Here is a 25,064-nt window from a genome sequence, read left to right as displayed (position 1 = left end):
CATTATTTGACACATTCTTTCTCCTTTTTAAGTGCTTCATTCTTATCAGCCTTGTCTTGATGTTTCTTAGAAGTCTTGGGGGGAGTAGAAGTACGGCTAGTAGAAGGAGGAGGAGCAGGTAATACAGCTTCAACGCTCGTATCGCTGTTGAATGCAAGCATAGATGTCTTTTCATTGATGACAACATTTGAGGGACCAGGAGCAGATGTGTCTTCTTTAATAGCTTTCAAAGTAGCACAGGTGTTCTTGTCTATTACAACGTCCAGTTATAAAACAGATGGAGCTAATAGGTGTTATTTTTACCTTTTCTAAGTAATGGAGTTTCTTGAAAGTCATCACACCTGCTTCAAAAGTTGTATCCTTGAATAAACTTGTTTGCGTTTGTGAAAACAAAGAAGTGAACCCGCAATCGACGGCTAATAAACCCTTAATATATGTAACGTCAACTTTATAGATTACATACTTTTCCCTCTGTTTCGCTTTGTCTTTGGGGTCGACGAGTCGTTATTTTTCTTTCGCTTCATATTGAAGTAAAGTAAAGAAAAAAGGAAAAGTAGCTGCGGATAGCCTTGTAATATTAAGTTAGTGATTGACAACTTTTTATTTAACCATGTTTTCCTTAATAATAAAACCTATTCTAGAATGAAAAGCTCTCTGCTTTTGACGCATTGCACATCTTACAGCGGCCCACTTCTATTAAAAACTGACGATCAAAGTAGCTATCTTTATAAAAATAATTGATAAAGATACTAAAATGACGCACAATGACCATGAATCGTCACCATAATTATCAAGAGCAGTGGTCGAAGAAGTAAGGGTGAAGAAGGAAAAGAAGAGACGCTAACTCTAAAGCCATCCGCATGTTTCAGAGGAGAAGAGGAACAGCAACCAACACAGCTTTTTTCCGTATCTCACCTACCTCCATCACTCTCAGCCAGTTCAAACATGCAGCTGGATCAACTATAGCAGAAGCCGATAGTCTAGGTCTTCTTGGCCATAATCTGGACCAAGAGATTGTCGTTGAAATTTTTTTGGAAACAATGGGGTTTGTATTGATCATTGCAACGCAAGTATTAATTTAGACGGCCATGCGGTTTATGGCTTCCAGCCTGTTGAGCCTCATGCCGACAACATACGATTTCAAATCTCAAAACTTCCTCTTCTTCCCAAAAAAGAATTAGGCAAAGGTCTGGTCAAACTATTCAGTATTGCTGAGCTAATTTACATATTATTATATTTAAAGAATAGACGTGTCTTTTTGTCACTTTTTCTTTTTTTGTGCGATTGTATAATGAATATTACACCAACTTTTAAAATCTCTACATTCTGCAGCTGCTGCTTCTACCATTTTATCGTATTTTGCTAAATTCATTGACCAATCTTCACATAATTTTGGTTTTATAGAATCAAATAGTCGTTGTATGCACTCCAACATGATATCACCATTTCGACCATACCAGCCTATGGGCGCTGAACGATGTGAAGATTCTATATGTCTAACATTATCAAACGATTGTATCATTGACTCGAGCTGTGAGGCAATTTTGAGGTTAATATTTCTTGTCTGTAATGAAACTGTCAGACGCATCATCCAAATAGATAGGTTAGGTCCAACATCCTGTATGGAACCTCCAAGTTCTACAAATTCAATAAAACCACCTGGCTTTGTGACTCGTACGATTTCTGGTATCATTGTTTCCCAATCTTGTTGACTGTATCTAAACAGACAATCGTGTTGAGTAACGTAGTCAAAGGTATTATCAGGAAATGCAAGTCCAGTTGACATGTCCATGAGTCGAAAATGACAATTGGCTGGCGGGCAACTTTTTATTGTTAATAATAATTTTAAATTATATGCTGATTAATATACCTTATAGGATAAATGACAGCATCCACAGCCGTAAAATGAGATTTCGGATATTGTTTAGCCATGTCCATTATCCACCAACCAGGGCCAGCACTAATGCATGTATAAAAGATATATATATGCTTTTGACTTTACAACATACCACTTACGATACATCAAGCACTTTAATGCCCTTCCTTAGCTGATCTTGTATAGGTGAGAAATAAGGTGTGATAAATAAAGATCTATCATGACATCAATCACTTTTTATTCGATTTTTTTGTTATTGTTGAGCTTACTTGAATAGTAAATGGTTTATCTGTAGTCTCTCAATTTCTTCATCATCGCATGGTAAAAATTGTTCACTGGGTTTTTTAGTCTGCCGATAATTTCGGCCTTCGATATATTCATATTGTTTTATTGGAAATTTAGGTTCTACCAGTGGTTCGTCTATGTCTACTATTACTTTGGCACTATTATATATTTTATTAGTGCTGGACCTCGACTTGGCTAATTATACCTTTTTGAACTATAGGTGCTTTTTGTATGCTGTGTTGCCTTTGATAAAACTGAAAAGGGGCCCATCCGTTATATAGGGAAAAGAGAGAGAGAGAAAAAAGAAGAAGAGAAAAAGGGAGGAGAAAGGAAGGAAAGTGAACAGATGGTTACACTGGCTGTAAATGAAAAAATTACTTTATTTGATCAAGGATTACGATCGCCTTTACCACATGTAAAGCATCGAAACGCCTAACAATGATTGTTTTAGAAACGGTGACATGGATCAACTAAAAGCCATTGACCTTAAAAAAAGGAGACTTAAAAAATGTTCTTTGCAAAAGTCTCCTTGCCTTATAATATTTCATGTAGCTTTTGAAAGTCCAAGACAGACTACAGTATTTAAATGAAGGTAAAGATACATATGTCAAGCTTGACATGAACTGTAATTTATGATGTTACCTTACAATTCATATTCTAAGCTTATGTCAGCTACGCCAATAATTAAAAGATCATGTCCTGTTTTCTCTCCGATGTGTATTTTCAGATACCCTTCAACTTGACACAGCATCTTTTTTAAATCATTTTAGCACTAAAGACAGCTACAGGTAACTTATTCCTATCATAGCAAGCACTCATTAGTCTTGACCTGTTTACCCTGCCTCTTCTCCTCCTTTTCTCCTTTATCAAGTCAATGCAGCATTTATACATAAAAATGGTAATAAGCTTTATTTTCTAAAAAAGCCCAAAGACCATCGACTGGATCTCTTTTCTTGATTTGTCGTTCCTTCTCCGTTTGCTAATGCTTCTCGTTGCTGCTGTAGTAAATTTTGCTCTAAAATTGATATTTGCTGAAGCTTGATTTGAGATGGCTCATAGCCATGAGTAGACGCGATCTGAAACCATTCCTTGGCCACTGCCAAATCCTTGGGCACGCCTTCACCATGCAAGAACATTTCTCCAATCATATGCTGAGCATGTGAATAAGGTATATCTGACTGCTGCGTGGATGCTGCGTTTTGATAGTATTCAAACGCTTTATGAAAATCCTGTTCCACTCCCCATCCATTTCGGTACATGTCCCCTAGACATACTTGGCAATAGGGTATATTAGCTGCTATACTCTGTGTACAGCATTGGTATGCTTTCTTGTAATCTTTAGGAACATTGCCTGCTCCATGCATATAGACCGCCACTTGTTCTTCCAGGGCAACAGTAAATCCTTGCTTGGCTGATGCATCCAACCATTTCATCGCTTCTGCCGCATCTTCCTTTACGCTTCTACCTTTCAAATACATATGCCCCACAATATACTGACAGTACTTGTCATTGGATAATGCACCATCCTTTGCATACCGAAACGCACGCGCATCGTCTTTAGGCACATCCTGACTTCCTTCAAAAAAACTGTAAGCCAGATCTACAATTGCCTGATTGCTGCCACATTCAAATCCTCGTTCAAACCAGTAAACAGAGTCGGCAAACTGATGGTACGAGTACTTGTATCGGTCACCATAGATCCTGCCCAGCTCACATGCTGCTTCTCCTAGCTTTCCTTCTGTAGCTGCATATTTCAACAAGGCAATACCGCGTTCGAGGCTTTGCTCAAATCCGATACCCTTCGTATACAGTAGACCTGCTAAATAACACAGATTAGGGTCGTTCTCGGTGCCTTCGTGGATGACTTGAACTCCACTTGTGTGACGACTGGTTGTAAAAGCGCTAGAGGATTGGTAAAGTGCCTGGGATAACTGCTTGTCAAAGACACTTCTCGACCAAATAATCACTTCGGCCGGATCTTTGGTAATGTACTTGTGATCTTCAGTATACAACAGACTGAGTTTCGTTTTTGCTTCGGTGTCTTGGTGCTTGGTTGCCTTTCCGCGCAAGTAGTTTAAAGCCTGGAGACATGTATTCAAGTCATTGGTGGTCTGAATAATATCTATACACTGTATTAACTTTAGTTCGTCAGGTACGTTCCCTAGTAATTGTTGTTCCTGCTCTAATGTCATTTAAAAGAAAGAAAAGAAAGAGGGGAAAAAAGAACAGCCAAAAAAATGTAATATAAACTGAGGTTCAAAATAAAAGTATGCTATTTATTGCTGAGGTTGCATGTAGGCAGCCTCTTGTCCTTCCAAGATTGGCCCGGTAAGCGGTGTGCCTAAATAGTTCATAGTGTCTGTATTGTCTACATTGTGGAAATCTAAAATTTCAGAATACATCATCACCTTCCAAGTGTCTACAGGTAAATCAGCCTCGTTAAAGGACCAATCAAACTTTTCTGGCGCAACAGGCTCATCCGTTGGATCATGATAGGGTGCAAGATAAGGATGAGACAAGGCCTCCTCTGCTGTAATACGCTTACGAGGATCAAAGGTGAGCATCTTTTCTAGCAAGTCAATCGCTTCAGGATCTTGTCCAGCAAATCGCTGACTAAAGGGAACGGGTTCACGTTTGGGAAGATTCTTTACAAATCTCAAAGTCTATAGACATGTTGGTAAATATACGCAGAGACATGTATTTATCTTACGTTTTCACTGCAGATGGTGGCAATGACATCGTCAGGTGGCGTACCCAAGAGCTCAGTAATAATAGAAAATTGATGTACATCTATTTAAATGATGTAAGCAACCTTTGTTCTCTCTTTCTTTCTCTCTATTTTTTTTTTGTATACTTACGATCCTTTCCAGGGAACAGAGGCTTTCCTTCCAACATCTCTGAGAAAATACAGCCAGCACTCCAAATATCCACAGCAACGTCATATTTTTGCCAGGTGAGCATAATTTCAGGTGCTCGATAATATCTTGTCGACACATAACCGGTCATTTGAGGGTCTTGAATACGTGCTAAACCAAAATCACAAATTTTGAGGTCACAGTTTTCATTGATCAAGATATTGCTTGGTTTCTAGATTCCATATTAGACATGTATCATATAGCTTAAGTTTCATTTTACCAGATCTCTATGAATAACACCAGCAGAGTGAACATATTTTAGACCTCTCTAATAAACACGTTTTAATGAGCTTCGATTATGGATATTCTTTTTGTCTGCTTTACCAATATTTGATATAAAAAGTATTGAATAAACTGTTTTTCTAAGGGCCTGGATTGAAGCAATCTATGTAAATCTGTACCAAGTAACTCGGTAACAAAATATCTACAGTATATTAGCATAAGTCTTTTCCTTTCACTTTAAAGACTTACATGTCTTCTAAGGGAGAAATAAATATATCGCTTAAGCTGATAATCTGTAAAACTATCTTAGCATTAAACATCAACACAGCATATTCATCTTTACATTTTCGTGCATTAATGCTTTTAATAACTTGAGTTCACGATAGGTTCTCTTTGCTAGCACTGGAGCGGAGAATGGCTTCATGATTTTCTTGATAGCCACATTCATCCCAGTCAACTGGTCCCTGGCAGAACTACATACTGTCTTTAATATCTAGTTTATACCTCATCCTTGTAACTTACCATACTAAACCAAATGCACCCATACCTACAGGCTGTAGGTCTACATATCTATACTTGGGGTATTAGCGTTTATTTTATATGTATTTATTCATCGTTTTACCTTGTAGTTACTTCAAACACAGTACCAAAAATCGAAAGTTTAACAAATTCAGCCATCTACAACGTATAATATTAATATGCAATGTAAACGTATAACATTTCCTATTTACATAAAGTAGTTTATCTTTTTTTCACAAATAAAAAGAATAAAAAAGAATAAAAGAAAGGACAGTAAACAAAAAAAAATTGATCTACTGTAAGAAAAAAAAAACGATCCCGAGTGAACGGCATAAAAAATTGATGTCATAGAAACATCATGATTACCTTTTATGGAAGACGGCACTCTAAAAATGGGTCTTTTTTACCACAAAGTAACAAAAAAAAAAAGAAACAATCAAAGAAAAAAGATTGTATCGAATTGGACAAGTATTAACAAAGTATAACTCAGGGCTGAAACTATGGTAATGTCATACTAATGCATAGGTTACACGACAAGTGTCATCAATGGCATCATGAACAAAAATTTTTTTATACAACTCTAAAATTGATTTTATATTTTACAAATCCATAATTAAAACAGTGTATCTTCATCACGAAGGTATTCCCCAACATCAGCTTGATGGAACACGATAATGTCTGTAGGCTGAAGTCTTTTCATATCTACTGTTGATCGTGCTGTCACACCAAATCCCTATTTTTGGTACACATTAAAAATGATTGTCCATTTGTCTCAAAGAGTTCACTTACCAGTGGTGAATCAGACATGGAAAAGATGACAACACCAGTGTGTTCAGGTGTGTCATCTGTAATTCTACCTAAATGAGCTTTGACAATATGATTACCATAAAGAAAAGGCATTTCACCATTTGGTTTGATCCAGATCTTGTACTATATATAATGACATTAGCTTTTTTTATTTATATACCGTATAAAATCCCTTACCTTTGCATACTGTGCTAAATAATCAAGTGCCGTAATGTGTAATTTGAACTTTCCAGTCTTTGTGAACTTGCCAAAGCAAGTACCCACTGATGCAAGCTGATCACGTCCCACACTCACTGCCATTCTCACCATAGATTCACTATAACCCTTTTATTTCAGAAAACTCGAATCTAAAAGTATATAATCTATATTACCTGACATAATAGACTTTGTTCTTTTGTAAACGGAAGCAATACGTCTCATCAGGTCTGTCGATTAAATGCTTAATGTTGGATCCAATACTATAATGCAAAATTAGAACATTCATATCTGCCTATATCTTTACAGACACACTTTACTATTTTGCAAGCTTCTCGAAAAGAGTTGTCGTTTCTTCTGAGGTTAAGGGACGCATTTGTTTGTGGTATATATAAGAGTAAAAAAAAAAAAAAATGAAAGGTTCAGGGAAAATTGTAGATTTTTGAAATAAGCCACTGTGACCTTAAATTCATGCAGACATCCCTCCTATTTGTGTAAAGTGGGGAGTTGTTATTAGGATCCTTTCTTTTATTGAAAAAGTAAACTATTTTTGTATTCACATCATTAAATTAAGAAGGAGGAGTAGAAATAGGTGTTGGAAGATAAGAATTGTTTGTCTTTATGTTGAGCTTATTGACAGCCTCTTGCATGGGTGAGGTTGATTGTATAAGAAGTTGGGATAAGGTTCCATCATCTTTAGCTTGTGCAAACTCTTCATATGTCTATATTTTGTACATTAGCTTCTTTTTTCTCCTTTTTATAAAACTAAAAAACTTACGCATTTATACGTGCCGCCCATGAAGATTTGTGGTAAGGCACGAGACTTAGTATTCTGCTTTCTCATATGTTGTAAAGCAAGTTCACTCTTGGCGACATCAATCACTTTAAACTTTATGCTGTTAGTCTCTAATGTCTTGATGATATCTTCTTCTTCTTGCTTTAGTTTAGAATTAGTTGAGATGCTTGAAGTATATACGTGGATTTCCTTGGGGTCACGAGGATGCAACTCAACAGACTGAGAAGCTTCAGGAGCAGGCCATCTAAATTTAGTACCTGGCCCGCCTGTCTTGCGTAACTTGGGAGAAACGATGCTCTTGTCACTGCTGAGCTGCTGTAGTTCGGATTGCTGTCCTTGTTTCATGGCGGATATTTGCTCTTGATATGTTTGTTGTAAATGTGCCACTTGGAGCGAATGATAATGCTCGTACTGCTCAAACTCATGCAATATCTTGCTTACTTCGTCATCCATATTGCTCTTGGCCTGGTTTTCTGCCTGTTTGAGTCGTTGATTCAAAAGAGCAATGTCTTTATCGTACTTGAGTTGAAGTTTGTTCAAGTTTTGAGCCTGTGCACTTTCTAATTCGCGAATGGCAGATTCATGGTTCTTTTTTAACTTTTCCAATTTTTTGTCCTTCTCAGCCATCGCCTTGGCATGAGATTCGAGAATAGCCTCATGCTTTTGCTTTTGTGCCTAGGATAAAAAGATAAGATAAAAGCATGGCAAAAATTGATAGCTGTATTTACTTCCAATTGATGGTTGAGTTCTTCTAACTTTTGCATGAGTAAACGATCATTTTCAAGGTCAACTGTCAACCGATTCAATCGCCTTTGATGCTCCTGGTCTTTGGTTATGCCTGATTTTGGTTTTCTGTCCTTCCTGTTGAGCTGTGCTCGAAGCTCAGCTAACTCATCTTCCTTTTCATTCAGTCGTTCCATGACTACTTTATTCTATATGTATGTCAGCTTATGTACTGTGTACTTGTAAACTTACAGTTTCTTTGAGTTCTTCCAGCTGAGAAGTGACTTGTGCCAAGGCAGGTTTGACCAACTCTGCTCTTTCATTTTCCCATTGGAGTTGCATAGCCTCCATTTCGGTTTCCTTTTCTTTCAATAACCTATCCTTTTCAGCCAAAAGTTGAGCTGTCTTGCCTTCCTGTTGTAAGGAATCGAGCATCTCCTTTAGAGACTCGACTTCCTTTTTAGTTTCTTCCAACTCTGCTTCTTTGGCAGCAAGTTCGGATGCCATCTCTTCATGCTTTTGTTCAAGCTCGACTAATTGAGGAGCCTCTGTAGAGGTGGCTGATAGTTGTGTTTTCAGCTGCTCAATTTCTGCCATTTGCTTATTAATTGTATCTTGTTGTTCCATGGTCTAAAGAATAAAAAGATAAGCAAAGACAAAAAATAAGATAACAATGACTCACCTTGGATTTCAATTCTTGGTATTCCTGCTTTATTTGCAGTACAGATTGATGACTTGCGATGCTCTCGGATCGCTTGATAGTTGATGCTATTACAAATTGATTATTGTGTTCTTATTTGCTTCTCTCTTGTCCTACCATGAATCGAATCTTTTTGGCTGGTTTTCTTTCTTGATCCCAGACAAGGCATTATAAAGAAAGTAAAGAAAAAAGAAGAAGAAAAGAAATAAATGCTTATATACTCTGCTCCTTGCAAAAGGGTACAGTTAACATTTCTTTTTTTCAGGAGCAAACATGTGTGTGTACATCAAAAAAAGCTGGGAAGCAAAGATCAGCTTTTTCAAGGGACTACTTTTTATTCTCCTTTTTCATTATCTCTTTTTACAAATAAACTCTTCCCCTTTCTGAATTTACATTGGGATAAATTAGTCTATACAAAATACTTTTTCTATCGTTGATTCAATACATGACGAAGATAAAGTTCATCTACAAAATGAGCATGTCTATATAATGTAAAAAGGATCAGTTCCTGTCCTTATGTGTGAAATATAAAGCTTACCTAATTCCAGGAGGTCTAGCTTGTTTAAAATGCTCGAGTGCATCCGGCACAGAGAGACCTAATCTCTCAATCATGTAGCAGACAATAAAGAACCCTGTTCGATTGAACCCATAGTGACAGTGAACAGCGATCTGGCCATCAGGGATTTTTGCCCAGCAAGCATCCGCGATTTCGATAAACTTGGCCACTTCCTCTCTCGTAGGTGGAATCTTACTGACAGTCTTAAACTTGATATATTCAATGCGAGAGTGTTCAAAGTCACTAGCACGATAAGGCGGTATGTCATTTGAGATGTCGATGATAAATCGAATTTCTGGGTACTTTGCTAATAAAGCCGAAGGAGAATGACTTGGATCTGTCTGACGCATCACTTTCATGGCTCTAAATAAAGAAGGTCCGATAGGTCCGTCCGTGATATTGGCTACATTGACCCACTTTTTTTTTTTACACAATGTTGGTCACTCTTTTCAATTCATATTCATATTTTTACCTTTTCATAATTTTTCAAATCCCACTTGTTCTCGCCTTTGGTTTTATGTAATATCTGCCACGCGCCACTCAGCGTTTTCAAGCCACAGTGATGGATCAGAAAATCGGAAATGACTGGATTAACCAACTCGGGACGTACGACCATAGGCATATGTCCGACACTTGGAATGATGTGGGGCACAGGTACACGGTGATCTGGTGTATCTGCGTTCAGACCGATAAGATGCTTCCGGATGATGTGCATCTCATCAGGAGGCGTGATCTGATCTTTCTCACCCCCAATTAAAAGCACGCCCATATCTAACTGGGAATAGATATCTTTGGTGGGAAGTCGAGCGCCTGCTAAAAATCGTTTGGTCACTGGTGTTTTACTCTGTAAATTCCAAAGCAGCTGGCTAAAAAATAAATGCGTAAAGAAAAAGACTATCAAAAATGTATACATATACACTTGCCTTTTCCGAATAGATTCGTTCACATCAGGCCCTAGAAATCTGTTGACGCTTTTCGAATAGTAAAGACCCTTTCGATCTGCTGTTCGGAATATGTCGAGTAACCAATCAGGTATCCATTTTAGTCTTTGTTGACCTTTCAATTGGCTCTTACTGACATGTTCCTTTGGGGAAATAAGGACGAGTCCAGCCATACAGGGTCGTATTTCGGGACATACAGCAACAAAAGAAGCAATAGCACATCCATAGGAATGTGCAATGATAACGGTAGAAGGATACTTATACCTATCCGTCAACAATTCTTTAATATCTTCAACTAAAGCCTCTGTTGTATACGATTCCCAACTTTGTAATAAATGAGTCTAACGTTATGTTTTTTTTTTTTTTCCTAACTGATACTTTACTCTTTTGTCACTTCACTTTTACCGCAGCCTAATAAATCTACAGCCAAAATATGTGCGGTTTGTGAAAAATATTCAATCTGACGTTGCCACTGTGATACCTATGATATGAAATGAATTTGTGTGAAGCTTATCATTTTTTGATGGGGACCTTACTTGTCCGCCTAACCCATGAATAAATACGATCAAAGGAACTTTACTTCCCAATTCATGAATAATATGTACAATACGAAGTTTACGTCCACGTATATCTATGAACTGGGTATGTTCTGAAATGATATCGGACTCATCTATCAAATTTAGATATTTACACATTATAAGCATATATAGGCAACACTGTACTTTGATTTGTTGATAGTTCATGTTCAATAGTAGCTTCTTCAATATTTCGTTGACAAAGTAAAAAATAGAGTCGTTCTGATAAGGTGATGCCTTTAGATCGATAATACTGATAAGCAATGGCCATAGCAGCACTTAAAAGTGTAAGGGCTGTAACTACTGGTTTCTGATTCTTTGAAAGTAATTCGACTAGACTCATGCTGATTAGAGAAAAGTGAAAAAAAAATGAAAAAGTATTCAGCGGAGCCTATTTTTTTCTTTATTCTTTTTTTTTTTTTGAAGGGTCCTTCCTTTTCTGCTCTTTCTTTACATTATCGTTTCAACTTGAGTCTAGTCTCATAGAATTCATAATCGTGGTTTCGAGTTTATAGACGAGCAAGGTTTGAGATTGTTGATCATTATGAGTAACCTATACTCTCAGCGTGTTGTTATACAGTATTTCCAAAAATTATTGACATTGATACCAAGTGTACAGTTTTTTCTACAAGTAATGTCGCATAATTCGAGAATTTATAATACAAATTATACAAAATACGACATCTTGGAACGACATTACTTTCTGGAAATAATGTAAAATTCGCGCTTGTTAAATTCTAATGTCACGTTAACCATTAGTTGATTTCGTATATGTAGGAGCTTTGTCGTACAAAATGAGTATATTAAGCATGAAAGCACTGTCAGATCTCTTTTTACTCTCTTTCTCATTAAAAACCGAGTATTACAACGTGTGCTTTCAAATTTTCTACGAAGATGGGCACGGTAATGCAGTTGATAAATACGGTAGACCTGAGCCTATGGATTATATCATTGATGAAGAGCGATATGCTTTAGAAACAGTTAGCTCACACACTCAGTATTTGCATAATCAGCCTCAGGAGAATAATTTCGATGTAGGCTCTGTGGCAGATGAAGATGCAAAAGATGATCCAAATGCTTGCATGAAGGAGGCGTCGAGTAAGCGAGCGTACACACTCTATACGGATCAAGGCAAAGTTGGATTCTTTAAACTGACGTTTGAGAAAGCTATAAGTGCTTCAGCTGCTGAAAAACAATTAGGTACTCATGTTCGCACAGCTCAAAAATGGGCTCAAATGTACAAAACGGATCATGATAGTATTTTTATAAAGCATAAGAAAACCGGCCGCTCGCGTATACTTCATGGATAACACAAGCAAATGACCTTGGAGTATATAGATGGGTATCCTTCAGCCATCTTGGAGCAAGTAATGGAGCGACTACTTCAAAAGTTTCAGGATCTCAAGGTCTCTAAAAGCACTGTCGACAATTTTGTAAGAACTGAATGTAACTTGTCATTCAAAAAAGTCCAATTTCAGCCTGTAGATAGGAACAGTGAAGAAAAAATTCAGGAGCGTTTCGACTAGGTTCATAAGTGGGAGTGTACGGACATGGACTTTAGAACTAATTGCGTCTTTCTCGATGAGTCTGCATTTCATATTAATTTAAAACGTAGTATGGCCTGGTCAAAAAAAAGGATTGCCTGCTGTGGTCACAATGCCCAAAACCCGAGCACAAACAACAACGATTTAAGATGCGATCTCTGCTTCAGATTTAATAAAGTGTAGCCTGAGATTACCACAGCCGCCAGCCAAGCAGCACCGTATCTATGGAGGGCTTTAGCCGCTTCCTTCAAGCCAGATCTGAAGAGTCTGCCGTTCTCAGTCGATTCTATGGACATACCATCACAAGCCATGATAATGGATATCCCCTCTTCCGCATAATCCATCTTTCAGCGTACTTCAACAAACAACGTGCCGATCAAAAGTTTATTCAAGACTTACGCGCCAAGTTTGGAGAAGACGCCGTGTTTGTGATGGGAAACTGGTCCGCTCCCCATGCTAGGTACCGTGAACCCATTCTTGGCCTTGATTTCCGAAGGCTCCTCAAGAAGCATGGGTTCCAAGTCTATCTTATAGACGAGTACAAGACCAGTAGGTGCTGTCCAACATGCCACAACGAAAGCCTCCGTACGTTCCGTCGTGTTCCAAATCTACGACCGTATCAACGTGAGCGACATCCTGCTGTTGTCTGCCATGGTCTTTTAAGGTAATAGTACATGAACCACTTGTATGACTTTATACTGATTGAATATTGCTTGTAGATGCACCAATCTATACTGTAGACCTGCCATGGCAGCACCAGACAGATATCGCTTATGGAACAGGGATGTTGCTGCTTGCCTCAACTACATGCACATCCTTCGTGGGCTTCGGTGTAATGGTATGGTTCCTCATAGGTTTTGCCGGGTTACTGTTGCTCCTACAAGACGTCGAAGAAGAGTGGACGATCAGGAGCAACCAAGAGCTAGAATACGTTTAGACGATGATTCTCCGTCCTAGTTATCGCTAGGACACATCTAGATGCCTTCGGGGTAAGTTGTATGTAATAATTTTCTTACATAACTAACTGTATAATTTTTTATATTCTCTCCTTGGTACTTATTACTCTCATTTGTATATCGTCTCCTTCGCACGTATTTTATTTTTAGCCTTTGCGTAAATACCTTTTTTAATATGCGCCAATTATTTTTTTCATACACGTCATAATTTTATCCTCTTTCTGAAATTTATTTTTAACAAAACAGTATGCCAAGTTGAAGAACAATGTATACGATCAAGAAGTAGCGTATGAGCTAAATGATGATCAATATAAGGGAGGAAAATAATTATATAATTGCTTCTTTAATAAGCAATGCAAAAAGTAAAGAGGATGAACCCATTGAGTCGCGCTGTATTCACAGAAATACAATAGAATAAAAATGAGGTCACAGCGCGTCATTTTGATTTACTTTCATGCGACTGCCAGCATTTTGCATTTCTTTCAAGTTCCATGGCCAAGAAAAAAATCACAGGTGGAAGTGCTAAAGAAGAAGGTAGCTGAATAGCAGCGATTCTTTACTTCTCTCTTTTTCATTGTATTTCTTTCTTTTCTTTTTTTTTAGTAGAACACGCAGTCCTTGAGTACATGAAAAAGGTCAACCGACCCTATAGTGCAAGTAAATTAAAAGCTATATAGACACACAAACAAAATGACCAACGTATGACTCTAAGCCGACGTATTTAATAACCTACACTCAAAGTATTCCAAAGCACATATTATAAAAGCGCTAGACAAGTTGGTTGAAGAAGGAGAGGTGATATCCAAGACATATGGCAAGTCAGTCGTTTATTCTATTAAACAAGATGCTGTTAAAAGTGATGAAACGGGACAGACATTAGATAGTCTTGAGGGAGAAATCAACAAGGTCAGTGATGAGTTTAATACGATCAAGAGTGAAAATAAGAAACTTGAAGGAGGTAATTATTCATCTAGATGTAAGCATATATTTATTTTGAATGATAGAGCTATCAAAGCTCAAAAGTGACGTAACTACAAAAGAAGCTATAGAACTTATTCAAAAATATAAACAAGAAGTAAGTCTATATATTGATAGGCTCTTATAACGTGTATTATAGAATGAGCAATTAGAGCAAAGGCTCAATCATCTCAAGAGTGGCGTAGTACTTATACCGCCAGAGAAAAGAAAGAGAGCGGACGAAGAGTTTATTCGCAATAGAGATCAGTGGAAGAAGAGACGTACGATGGTAAGGTTTATATACATCATAAAGAAAGTCAACCTTCATGATTATACAGTTTCAGACCATCTTCAAGACAGTAACTGAGCATATGCCCGGAAAACCTGATGAACTAAAAGAGGAATTGGGTATAGAAGAAGACATTATACCATACGATAAAGATCCTCTTGCCTCGTAAATTTTTAAATGCCAGACATCATCTTTTTTCTTTTTTTCTTAAATAAATGTCTTCTGCAGAGATTCAACCCTTGTATCGCTCATTCTTGAGGGTTGTTCAACGATGGCCTGTAGATAAAGTGAGACCTAATAAGGATTTAAAACAAGTATTGACAACAAAAGTTGAAGAAAGTTTTCGGAATGAAAGCACACTTGACATTGCTCAAGCAGAGAAACAGTTATTTGCACTTGAAAAATTATTAAACAATGATTTTAAACAAAAGGTTAGCTTTTAACTCGGCTAGCTTCCAACCAAATTAACCATTGTCATAGTATCCGCTTTCAGAAGCGATTCTATACCCTGCAAGTAATCCAAAATACTATTCAAAATTGATATCTGCCCTTGGTGCAAACAAGGAAAGCAACAAAGGATTTTTAGCAAGACTATTAGGTCAATAGATAGAAAAAATAAAAGTCTGAGCCACTAGAAGATTTTTTTTTTTTTACCTTTCTTTTTATTTAAAATGTCAAATAAACGAGCTAGAATTGACGATAGCCAAATTGAAGGCAAATTACAAAAAGATCTATTCACTGTTGAGTCCTTGACGAGGTTAGAAAAAGCTTATAAAGAATCCAAGCCTTATCTTCACTGTAAAATTGATCAATTATGTGATAATGATCTCTTATTGCGCGTTCGAAAAGAAATTCTTTCCAGTTTACATTTTACGCTTAAAGAAACAGATATTTACAAGGTGAGAGAGAAGGATGATATGACAACAAAAGAGCTTACATGTATCAGGTCAACCAAACAGGCGACTTGGCCAATTTGGACGGTCTTCCCGAAGCAGAATTGAAACAGTTATCTAGTCTTTTTGAACTTCGTAACGCGCTTTATTCTCAGGATTTTCGTAACTTTATCTCTCATGTTACCGGCTGTGGACCTTTATCTGGCTCAAAGATGGATATGAGTATCAACTCTTACCAAACAGGTTGTCATCTTTTGAATCACGATGATGTGATAGGCACTCGCAGAGTATCGTACATTCTATATCTCACAGACCCCGAAAACCCTTGGAAGCCTGAAGATGGTGGAGCTCTCGAACTCTATCCAGTTATCAAAAAGGGTATCCCCGCATCAGAGCCTACAGTGACCATTCCTCCTCAATGGAATCAATTTGTCATGTTTACTGTTCAACCCGGCCACTCATTCCACTCAGTAGAAGAGGTCATTGGCACGGGTAATCGTCTTAGCATCTCTGGCTGGTTTCATATACCACAAGAAGGCGAAATTGGATACAAGGAACCATCTAATGAAGGAGAGGCAAAGTCTTCGCTTGAGCAACTTCAAGAAGATTCCAGCGACAACTTCACAAAGTATCCAGTAAAGGAGGAAGAAGAAACAGTAGGATTAACAGAGGATGTGCTGACTGAACTGGCAGAATGGATCAACCCTCACTATTTGGACCTAAAGATGATTCATAAGCTATCAGAAACCTTTTTAGATGAATCTGCTGTCCAGTGCAAGAAATTCTTGAATGAGACATTGCTTGAAAAATTAGAACGTATCACACAACAATATGACGAAGAAGACAAACTAGCCACGGGTAAGGATGGTATTGCATCTCATGGCACAGGCGTACGCGAAGGCTGGGTCGTTCAAGGCCCTCCTCATCGATCTCGTTTTATGGTTTCCACTGGCAAAGATGAACTCTTTCAGTACTTGGCCACCAAGTTTGAATCTGAAGCATTCCGTCAATGGTTAAATGCCATTGTACAAATCATGCCAGTCGGCTATCGTGGTCAAATCCGTCGTTTCCGTCCAGGACATGATTATACATTGGCTACAACCAACACAAGAGGTCAGGGAGTGCTGGACGTTACATTTTGCCACGTAAGCAAGCCTGAATTCTGGGAAGATGGCGATATTGGTGGATATGAGTGTTACATGGCTGCACATGACGGTGAAGAGGATCCAGCTACTTATAAAGCGGCCGATGAGGATGGTGAACTATTGAGCTTAGCAGCAGGAAAAAATGAGCTATCTATTGTTCTTAGAGACCAAGGTGTTATGCGATTTATCAAATATGTTAGTGCAAAAGCCCCTGGATCACGCTGGGATGCTGCTTATGAATATGACTTGCCAGAAAACTTTGAAGAAGAAGAAGAAGAATAGATTGTATATAGCTGAAATAATAATAAAAAACATACGTTGCATTATTGACTCATTCTATTTTTCATGAGAGAATGTAACTTTGTTGTAAAGGGTTCACGATGATGAATATAAGATATTATTACAATATGTAATTTTTTAGGATGCCCATCCGCTCTCTGACATTAGCTTCGTTTTACGAATAGCAACTTTATATGTAGAACATTGATAGTATATATTTGCAAGTATTATAAATATTATTAATATTAATTAGTAGCTATTCTATCAGAGTCAGTAGGACAATATATGGTTTGATTTGCATGGAAGTTAAACACGGATGGTTTTTTAGCTTGCGGTTGAAATAGTTCATTCCATACTATTTTTGACACCCATTGATGACCAACTATTCCGGGATGAAAGCAGTCGATGTTACTAAGAGTAGATTAGAGCCTGTGATACTTGTTTTATAGTTTACCTAAAGAAGTTTATAGGAAAGCTTGTCATGTTTAAATTGCTATGCTGATAGACAACAGCAAAGCTATCATTTTTGTTTTGTTGATATTTTTGATAAATACTAAATAGTCTCTTGTTGTACTCTATTGGATAAAGAGGTTACATAATGAAAAAAAGAAATTACGCACAACCGTTTACCAACTGCAAGGTAATCCATATATTCTAGGCCACCTGGAGTAGAGCCACAGCTACATTCTCTTCTATTCCCGATGGTACTTGTATCATTATTTTTCGGACGACAGTAAGCCTGTCCAGCAGTAACAGGAAATAGCTGAGATACATTAAAGGCGCCGATGACATTAACCAGTACGCGAGGGACATTTGTTATAATCCTTTCAACAGCAGCGTCCATATGGCTGGCGAATTGATCTGGTGTAGTAATGTTTGTATATCTACGATCACATGAACTACACATATCGTTACTTCCTATTTGAATGTTGATCATTTTCCAGTCGTTCTGAAAATCTATTCCTGCAATATTATGCATCTCTATTTAGACAGAGTTAGTTTTATACATATAAATTTATAAGGATTTACCAGGTATTAAATAATCCAACTGATGCTGCAAGTTTATAGAGAGTGAACCACTTAAGGCTGCGTTAAGCCGATCTTTTTCAGGTATATCTATAATAATAACCAGAGTCAATCTTATGATACGGTTAAACCGATTTTCCTTTCAATAATGACGTTACATCTTCCGGGACAACTATTGACTATAAGGCTATGTTAATCTCTCTTTCTCTCAAAATATTCATCTTCTTTACCACTGCAATAAAGGGCAATATGGCTATCAATCGAATATCCTTTTAAGTTTGGTTGATAATGCTTCATATAGTTCGGAACTGTTAAAGCGCCCTCATCTCCTCCTATACTGTAACTCAATCCACGGTATTCGTTGAATGAATTAAATGCTGCTAACAACGGAGGCTGAGACAAGTTCACTCCCATTATACCAAATCCTGCAGTAATACTAAAGATAACAGTCTTAATATGAGGGGATCGCGTACAATTTCTCAGTTACCTGTCACCTAAGGCACCCATCACTTTTATGTCATCTGGCCGAAGATCATGAACGCTTGTCGGTGCTGGACGAGGTGAGAGAGCAGGACACATTGATATATGTGTAACATTTAAAGTGTATACATTGGGTGTAAACAGCACAACAAGTGCAAAAATGGCTGTCAATAGACTCATCAATGTGCAACAACAACAAGGAAAAAGGAAAGGAGGTAGAAAAAGAGAAATAATAGGATAGGACGATATTTATTACGATGATAACATTGACTTAACTAAATTTATTTCTACTAGTGAAACCCTGACGATCGGTTAATGAATTGATTACATATGCTTCGTTTTACTCTTACACCTTGTTTAAGATCATCCTTGTATATTTGAAAATACATTAATGAAATATATGCTTAAAGCTAATTATTTTGCCAAAACTAGTGTTTAAAGCAAACTCTTTTATCATTATGTATTATATACCAAACTCATTTAGATCGTGTCAAATTGATCATCCGCAACTGCCCTTGTACTAAATGTAAGTAAACCCAAGAAATGGGAAATATGAGCATTAGTTTGTTCTTACATTCTTTAATAAATAAACAGATAGTGAGAAATAAGGTCAACCTAATCATGTTTTACATAGGATTTTTAAAAGAATAGACATCGTAAAAGAGGATTTAAACATTATCAGCAGACTGCTTGTTACAAGCAGGAGTATTCCAAAGAAATTCTAAGGATAGTAATGCTAGGGGACATTGCACTTCCAATGTAAGATGAATTTTATAGTTTATAATACAATTTATACTTGCTGTCAGAGCAATACTTTATAAAATATATTTTTAACAGTAGCTTTATTTATGAATGTTTCATAGCAATTTATTGAAAGGTTTGTTGTGTCTTAATATCGCTCTTCACCAAAGATAAACAGTTGATATATGAAGCTATAATCGAAAAATACGATTCGTTAGAATAATTAAAGTGTACGGAAACACTTGCTATAAAGAGCCTGGGCTTTTTGTTTCATATCATCCTTGGGGAACACTGAAGGCTTCTGCTATGTTGTTGAAAAGCCTACCGCTTATCTTAGAACAACTAATGAAGGTGCTGTTTTAGCGGTGTCTCACAACAAAAACAAAACCCCCAAGAGCACCTTGACGAAAAGCATAAATGGAGCATAACCAACATTATGCTTATACAAATAAAAAAGTATCTTGCTGGATGAATCTGTCTTTTCAACAGAGTTTATATCATACATTTTTACAAATGCAGTACAATAAAAGGCACACACATAGTAGTAGGAAAGTGAGAAGAAATCACCTTGTAGAATGATATTAAGGCTAGAAGAAAGACAGTGAGTATATGTGTGTATATTCAATACTTTATTGCTTACATTAGCAGGATTTCGTCTAACATATTCATCATATGTAGTATGCTCATCAAATGGTCTTTTACCCACCAAGTTTTCCATGTCCTCTCTTGTGATGACTTCTTTACTTAGAAGCAACTGCGCTACTTTCTCTATTTCATCTTTCTTTTCTGTTAAGAGACGAAGCGTACGGTCATAAGCTTCTGAAACAAGTGATCGCACTTCATTATCAATCAATTCTCCTGTTTCTTCAGAAAATGGCTTCTGGAATCTATTTTCATTTTGAGGATCGCTGAAGGAGATTGGGCCTATCTTTGCATTCATACCATAGGCTGTAACCTGAGCATATGCCATTTTAGTCACTTTCTGAAGATCATCCTGTGCGCCGGTTGTGATAGTATTGAAGAAGATCTTCTCTGATACGCGTCCGCCTAAGGTCATACACATACGATCTAATAACTGTTTCTTTGAATAGAGGTACTGATCTTGTGGCAAATACTGAGCATACCCCAGTGCAGCAGATCCTCGAGGGATTACAGATACTTTCAACAGCGGGTCTGCATACTTGAGATACCAACCTGCAATGGCATGGCCAGCTTCATGATACGCCACCGTCTTCTTCTCTTCAGGCGACAGTACGCGAGATTTCTTTTCTAAACCTGCAATAACACGTTCAATAGCATCCTCAAAGTCTTTCTCTTCTACCATATCTTTTCCACGGCGAGCAGCAATTAAAGCAGCTTCGTTGCATACATTGTGAATATCAGCACCAGCAAATCCAGGAGTCAGTGCTGCCAATTTACGAGCAAGTACTTGTTTGTCCAAGTCAGCTTTAATGGGTCGAAGGTGTACTTCAAATATTTGCACGCGACCATTAATATCGGGTCGATCAATAGTAATGTGTCGATCGAATCGCCCTGGCCTTAACAAAGCAGGATCCAGCACATCAGGCCTATTTGTACCAGCCAAAACAACCACATGTTGATCAGAATCAAACCCATCCATTTCGACTAAAAGCTGATTCAATGTACTTTCGCGCTCATCGTTGCCACCGCCAAACTGACCAGCGCCCTTGCCTCTAGTCTTGCCGATCGCATCAATTTCGTCCACAAAGATGATACAAGGAGCGTTTTTCTTGGCTGTTGCAAATAAATCACGGACTCGGGAAGAGCCCACGCCGACAAACATCTCAACAAACTCAGAGCCAGACACGCTATAAAAAGGAACACCTGCCTCTCCTGCCGTTGCCTTTGCCAAAAGCGTTTTACCCGTACCAGGAGGGCCGGAGAGGATGGCGCCCTTGGGAATCGTGGCTCCCAATTTTTCATACACTGCAGGATTTTTTAAAAAATTGACAAATTCCATAATCTCTAGTTTGGCTTCGTCCGCGCCTGCGACGTCTTTAAAGGAAATTTTCACTTTGTCTTCTTGATTGAACCTTTTAGCCTTGCTTTTTCCGATATTAAATATACCACCAGCTTGCGAACCCCCTGGGCCTTTCTTACTAATGTAGAATAACATGCCAATTAATAACATTGTGGGCGCAAATTGAAGTATCATTTCGGCTACATTGGCTTGGTCATGATAAGCAACAGGAATTGCTTCATTTGGTGAAATGCCCAGCTCTCGCTGTGCATTCTCCAAACTTCTTTCAAATGCTCCAACAGAACCGATGGAGAAATAGAATACGTTACTGGGAGATATTCCCATGGAGTGAGCTTCAGGTCGTAGATAGACACGAACCCTTTCTCTATTGAGCACTTCAAGACGATCGACAAGACCTCGATCAAGCAGTTGGCTGCGAAATGCCTGCCAGGTTAATTCTCGCCCGTCTTCGCTAGGTGAAGCAACTCGGTAGATTATATAGGCGCAAAGTGCTGTAGCAAAGAGTTCGCTGGTCTTTGGCATCCCCGGTGGTGCTGAATTGGGTTTTTTATTACTGTTGCTTGAAAAGGGAGTTCTGTCGAAAAAGCTTTGGGAGCCTTTAGGATCATTGCTTGGTTTTTTAGTACTATAGTTTCTAAGAGCTACTCTTGCTGTCTGTGGATATCTTTTGGCATAACACCTTGTGATGCTCAATAAACGTGATAGCATTGAAGAAGGGAGGTTGCAGAAATTATTTGGAAGAAAAAAAGAGATGACGTTAGGAATCAACCTCCGCTTTGCCCTTTCAAGTTCGAAAAAGGCAAATGTAAAATATGTTTATTATGAATACAGTGAGCTTTCTCATACACACACAAAAAAAAAATGACAATGAGATAATAAAGAGAGAAAAAAAATAAGGCTATTCGTCTAATGCATAAACAGCATACCTGAGCCCTCATAGACGGTAGCAATCTTTTGGATAGCATTGATATAAGCAGCTGTTCTATAGTCTACCTTTTTGATTTGAGCGGTTTGTCTTGTTTCGTGGCATGCTTGAATCATGGTATCTTCAAGGCCAGAGTAAACCAGGTCAGCTTCTTCAGCACCATGTACAATGGCCTTTCTTTCGGCTTCTGTTAAGGGTCTACCAGCATTTTCTTCTACAAGGGCAACTACCTTGGATCGTGCACGTTCATCCCACTTCTTGTTCATACGGCCAAATCGCACATGGGATAAATTCTTGAGCCATTCAAAATAGGACACAGTGACACCACCCGCGTTCAAGAGTAAATCGGGAATAATAACCTTGCCACTGTCTTCCAAGAGGGAGTGTGCAGAAGGTGTAACGGGACCATTGGCAGCTTCACCAATGATCTTGGCCTTAATATTGGAAACGTTACGCAAACCAATCTGACGTTCGAGGGCAGCAGGGATCAAGATATCACATTCAGCTTCGAGGATCTTGGTTGGCTCGTCAATGATTTGAGCAGATGAATCATATCCACGGAAGGTTCTGTTGGCACGGTGATGCTTATAGAGATTCTCAATATTCAAACCATTAGGGTCATATATAGCACAGTCTCTTTCACCAATACCTATAACCTTGGCACTAGCATAATAAAAGTGAGCAACAAAATCGTTATCAGTTACTATGATGACACTTACCCATTTTCTTCAAAGAATTTAGCAGCATGGTAGCCTACATTACCGAATCCTTGGATAACCACAGATACATCTTCTATCTTTCCACTAACGCCTGTCTTCTTTTGCACTTCGGGATAACTAAGGAATTCACGGATACCATAATAAACACCTAAACCGGTGGCTTCATTACGACCACGTACACCACCTAATGATAGAGGCTTGCCAGTAACACAACCAGCAGCATTGACATCGCCTATATTGAATTGAGCATATGTATCCATAATCCATGCCATTTCTCTAGGTCCAGTACCAACGTCAGGAGCTGGAACATCAAGGCCAGGGCCGATAAATTTCTTTTGACAGAGTTCCATCGTGTATCGACGGGTGATTCTCTCAAGTTGCTCGACTGTGTATTTTGAAGGATCAATCTTGATACCACCTTTAGCGCCACCAACTATAAAATAATGCGTTGAATAACAATGATTAGAGAAGAAGAAGAAGAAAAAAGTGCTATACACTTACATGGTACATCTACAACAGCACACTTGTACGTCATGAGAGAAGCCAGTGCTAATAGTAAACTTGATTTAATAATGACAGTTTGATATGTCTATTTGATTTTATACCTTCAACTTCTTGCAAGTCAACTTCTTCAGAGAAACGGATACCACCTTTGACAGGTAAACGGTGTCGAGAGTGTTGGGCGCGATAACCTAAAGATGTTTAGTTAAACAGAATATGATTAAATAGTTTATATGCTTACCTTCAATAACTTCATATTTTCCGTCTTCAATTTCTATCGGAAAAGTGACACGTAGGACACTATCAACAGCACGTAAATGAGCCAATGTATGTGACTGTACGTCACTGAGATTAGCTGCGTGATCATAGTAATTTTCGACGGATTGTAAGAAAGTAGGTTCATCGGGATTACAAGCAGCTTGGGTAGCAGCTAAAAAAAAAAAAAAAAGAACAAAGTTAAGCATTGAATAACAATGATAATAAGAGCATTACCAGTAGTTAAACATCGATAAAGCGCAGGCTTAACTGTTAAGGGGCGAAGGGTAGTACTAAAAGAATGTAAGCTTGATATTTTATGAATAAAAAGTCAACTTACGGTAAACGACGTAGAAGAAGCATTGGTAAAAGAAGGGAAAAAAAAAGAAATTGTTTTTTTTAATATAACAGTGTCCGCTTTAAGTATCGTGGGAAATGCCGATCGCATTTTCTCACGACGGAGCTTAAATATATGATGTCTTTAACCATTTTTTGAAGGCAGTGCTGACAGGAGATTTAAGTCAAGTATAACAGTGCTTACAGAAAAGGGTCAGTTCCTGCTATAATGGAAAGAATAATGGAATGAAAGATCATGTTTATTGATATACATTAAAGCAGATGATTGTGTTACCTCTGGAAAGGGAGGTACCTGCTTCACCATGAAGGCAATGGTTGGCTTGAACGAGCGTAGATGAGGTAAATAACAGGGCTTTAGTATGTCTTCTTCTTTAGACAAGCTTGAAATTATCAAGCTCTAGTGACGATAGGTAAAAATGCTTACAATTAACCACATATAAATTGAACATTTCACTCTTAGACTTTCGATGAACTGGAAAGTGTCAGTTGCTCGATTGATAAATTCCATAAGGAGAAGTTGTCAGGGTTGAAAATATTGTATATAATTATATGCTCAATCAGTTGAACGTTAGACCAAAATAGAAAATCCTTTTGGATCTCTACTCCTCATGACGCGAATGTATAGTTATCTTTTGAGCTCGGCCATTCTAGCTCTGTCTTCCTCTACTGATTGTGGAACAGCGCCTGAGAGCTTTTTATTTCTCCTACAATCGCCTCCTTTACCGCTTCCTATCCATACAGTTGAAAGTCTAGAATTATACAGTATCAAGGTGCGAGCTTTTTTTAAAATATGCTAGGAAGAAGAACAGAGTACACAGTTAAATGAATTAGGATTGAGTACAGAAATGTCTACAAGACAATAATCGAGTGAATGAACAACAATGC

The 25,064-nt window shown here is 37.9% G+C and overlaps 14 protein-coding genes across 14 annotated transcripts; 4 read left to right on the top strand and 10 right to left on the bottom strand.

Annotated features, from left to right (window-relative positions):
- Positions 1-195: 195 nt before the first annotated feature.
- Positions 196-533, bottom strand: RHIMIDRAFT_264529 (uncharacterized protein). Its single transcript, XM_023611758.1, has 3 exons — positions 464-533; positions 304-416; positions 196-250 (listed from the first exon to the last, which is right to left on the bottom strand). Exons 1-3 carry the CDS (start codon positions 522-524, stop codon positions 227-229), a joined length of 198 nt encoding a protein of 65 aa, XP_023469630.1. The 5' UTR covers positions 525-533; the 3' UTR covers positions 196-226.
- A 638-nt stretch (positions 534-1,171) lies between these two features.
- RHIMIDRAFT_54783 (S-adenosyl-L-methionine-dependent methyltransferase) lies at positions 1,172-2,487 on the bottom strand. The gene is made up of 5 exons (XM_023615389.1): positions 2,367-2,487; positions 2,146-2,319; positions 2,017-2,091; positions 1,871-1,960; positions 1,172-1,823 (listed from the first exon to the last, which is right to left on the bottom strand). Exons 1-5 carry the CDS (start codon positions 2,429-2,431, stop codon positions 1,262-1,264), a joined length of 966 nt encoding a protein of 321 aa, XP_023469629.1. The 5' UTR covers positions 2,432-2,487; the 3' UTR covers positions 1,172-1,261.
- Positions 2,488-3,228: 741 nt separating this feature from the next.
- On the bottom strand, positions 3,229-3,720 carry RHIMIDRAFT_185326 (HCP-like protein; the record flags this gene model as incomplete). The annotated part of the gene is made up of 1 exon (XM_023605848.1): positions 3,229-3,720. A coding segment is annotated over one exon (492 nt), but the record flags the coding sequence as incomplete, so codon positions are not given.
- A 717-nt stretch (positions 3,721-4,437) lies between these two features.
- Positions 4,438-6,074, bottom strand: RHIMIDRAFT_300418 (kinase-like protein; the record flags this gene model as incomplete). The annotated part of the gene is made up of 10 exons (XM_023614352.1): positions 6,030-6,074; positions 5,921-5,976; positions 5,821-5,868; positions 5,642-5,771; positions 5,548-5,591; positions 5,401-5,500; positions 5,297-5,344; positions 5,020-5,248; positions 4,872-4,951; positions 4,438-4,824 (listed from the first exon to the last, which is right to left on the bottom strand). Exons 2-10 carry the CDS (start codon positions 5,974-5,976, stop codon positions 4,438-4,440), a joined length of 1,122 nt encoding a protein of 373 aa, XP_023469627.1. The 5' UTR covers positions 6,030-6,074.
- Positions 6,075-6,196: 122 nt separating this feature from the next.
- RHIMIDRAFT_264520 (60S ribosome subunit biogenesis protein NIP7) lies at positions 6,197-7,205 on the bottom strand. Its single transcript, XM_023611757.1, has 5 exons — positions 7,140-7,205; positions 6,996-7,082; positions 6,802-6,940; positions 6,607-6,747; positions 6,197-6,550 (listed from the first exon to the last, which is right to left on the bottom strand). Exons 1-5 carry the CDS (start codon positions 7,193-7,195, stop codon positions 6,431-6,433), a joined length of 543 nt encoding a protein of 180 aa, XP_023469626.1. The 5' UTR covers positions 7,196-7,205; the 3' UTR covers positions 6,197-6,430.
- A 95-nt stretch (positions 7,206-7,300) lies between these two features.
- Positions 7,301-9,207, bottom strand: RHIMIDRAFT_300410 (uncharacterized protein; the record flags this gene model as incomplete). Its single annotated transcript, XM_023614351.1, has 6 exons — positions 7,301-7,541; positions 7,598-8,290; positions 8,344-8,547; positions 8,591-8,968; positions 9,021-9,106; positions 9,156-9,207. The coding sequence occupies 6 exons, from the start codon at positions 9,205-9,207 to the stop codon at positions 7,389-7,391; spliced, it is 1,566 nt and encodes a 521-aa protein (XP_023469625.1). The 3' UTR covers positions 7,301-7,388.
- Positions 9,208-9,358: 151 nt separating this feature from the next.
- On the bottom strand, positions 9,359-11,230 carry RHIMIDRAFT_300408 (alpha/beta-hydrolase; the record flags this gene model as incomplete). Its single annotated transcript, XM_023614350.1, has 6 exons — positions 9,359-9,520; positions 9,577-10,010; positions 10,067-10,456; positions 10,514-10,876; positions 10,930-11,016; positions 11,072-11,230. The coding sequence occupies 6 exons, from the start codon at positions 11,228-11,230 to the stop codon at positions 9,466-9,468; spliced, it is 1,488 nt and encodes a 495-aa protein (XP_023469624.1). The 3' UTR covers positions 9,359-9,465.
- A 1,648-nt stretch (positions 11,231-12,878) lies between these two features.
- Positions 12,879-13,611, top strand: RHIMIDRAFT_233519 (uncharacterized protein; the record flags this gene model as incomplete). Its single annotated transcript, XM_023607980.1, has 2 exons — positions 12,879-13,318; positions 13,374-13,611. The coding sequence occupies 2 exons, from the start codon at positions 12,879-12,881 to the stop codon at positions 13,609-13,611; spliced, it is 678 nt and encodes a 225-aa protein (XP_023469623.1).
- Positions 13,612-14,101: 490 nt separating this feature from the next.
- RHIMIDRAFT_233518 (TBPIP-domain-containing protein) lies at positions 14,102-15,025 on the top strand (the record flags this gene model as incomplete). Its single annotated transcript, XM_023607979.1, has 6 exons — positions 14,102-14,144; positions 14,214-14,267; positions 14,323-14,568; positions 14,615-14,685; positions 14,728-14,856; positions 14,906-15,025. 6 exons carry the CDS (start codon positions 14,102-14,104, stop codon positions 15,023-15,025), a joined length of 663 nt encoding a protein of 220 aa, XP_023469622.1.
- A 20-nt stretch (positions 15,026-15,045) lies between these two features.
- RHIMIDRAFT_54663 (uncharacterized protein) lies at positions 15,046-17,268 on the top strand. The gene is made up of 3 exons (XM_023615388.1): positions 15,046-15,287; positions 15,337-15,755; positions 15,803-17,268. The coding sequence occupies exons 2-3, from the start codon at positions 15,528-15,530 to the stop codon at positions 17,174-17,176; spliced, it is 1,602 nt and encodes a 533-aa protein (XP_023469620.1). The 5' UTR covers positions 15,046-15,287; positions 15,337-15,527; the 3' UTR covers positions 17,177-17,268.
- RHIMIDRAFT_233517 (uncharacterized protein) lies at positions 15,072-15,462 on the top strand (the record flags this gene model as incomplete). Its single annotated transcript, XM_023607978.1, has 2 exons — positions 15,072-15,287; positions 15,337-15,462. The coding sequence occupies 2 exons, from the start codon at positions 15,072-15,074 to the stop codon at positions 15,460-15,462; spliced, it is 342 nt and encodes a 113-aa protein (XP_023469621.1).
- Positions 17,269-17,392: 124 nt separating the features above from the next.
- RHIMIDRAFT_288831 (uncharacterized protein) lies at positions 17,393-18,778 on the bottom strand (the record flags this gene model as incomplete). Its single annotated transcript, XM_023613595.1, has 7 exons — positions 17,393-17,584; positions 17,628-17,748; positions 17,804-18,154; positions 18,203-18,289; positions 18,358-18,378; positions 18,430-18,635; positions 18,687-18,778. 7 exons carry the CDS (start codon positions 18,776-18,778, stop codon positions 17,419-17,421), a joined length of 1,044 nt encoding a protein of 347 aa, XP_023469619.1. The 3' UTR covers positions 17,393-17,418.
- Positions 18,779-19,565: 787 nt separating this feature from the next.
- RHIMIDRAFT_54642 (ATP-dependent metallopeptidase Hfl) lies at positions 19,566-22,180 on the bottom strand. The gene is made up of 2 exons (XM_023615387.1): positions 20,061-22,180; positions 19,566-20,007 (listed from the first exon to the last, which is right to left on the bottom strand). The coding sequence occupies exons 1-2, from the start codon at positions 22,128-22,130 to the stop codon at positions 20,002-20,004; spliced, it is 2,076 nt and encodes a 691-aa protein (XP_023469618.1). The 5' UTR covers positions 22,131-22,180; the 3' UTR covers positions 19,566-20,001.
- A 148-nt stretch (positions 22,181-22,328) lies between these two features.
- Positions 22,329-24,031, bottom strand: RHIMIDRAFT_198002 (glutamate dehydrogenase; the record flags this gene model as incomplete). Its single annotated transcript, XM_023606245.1, has 5 exons — positions 22,329-23,010; positions 23,067-23,499; positions 23,568-23,615; positions 23,672-23,758; positions 23,809-24,031. 5 exons carry the CDS (start codon positions 24,029-24,031, stop codon positions 22,329-22,331), a joined length of 1,473 nt encoding a protein of 490 aa, XP_023469617.1.
- Between the last annotated feature and the right edge of the window lie 1,033 nt (positions 24,032-25,064).

The sequence above is a fragment of the Rhizopus microsporus genome (assembly GCF_002708625.1).
Source record: "Rhizopus microsporus ATCC 52813 unplaced genomic scaffold scaffold_2, whole genome shotgun sequence".
NCBI lineage: Eukaryota > Fungi > Mucoromycota > Mucoromycetes > Mucorales > Rhizopodaceae > Rhizopus > Rhizopus microsporus.
This window is presented reverse-complemented; position numbering and strand designations above follow the sequence as displayed.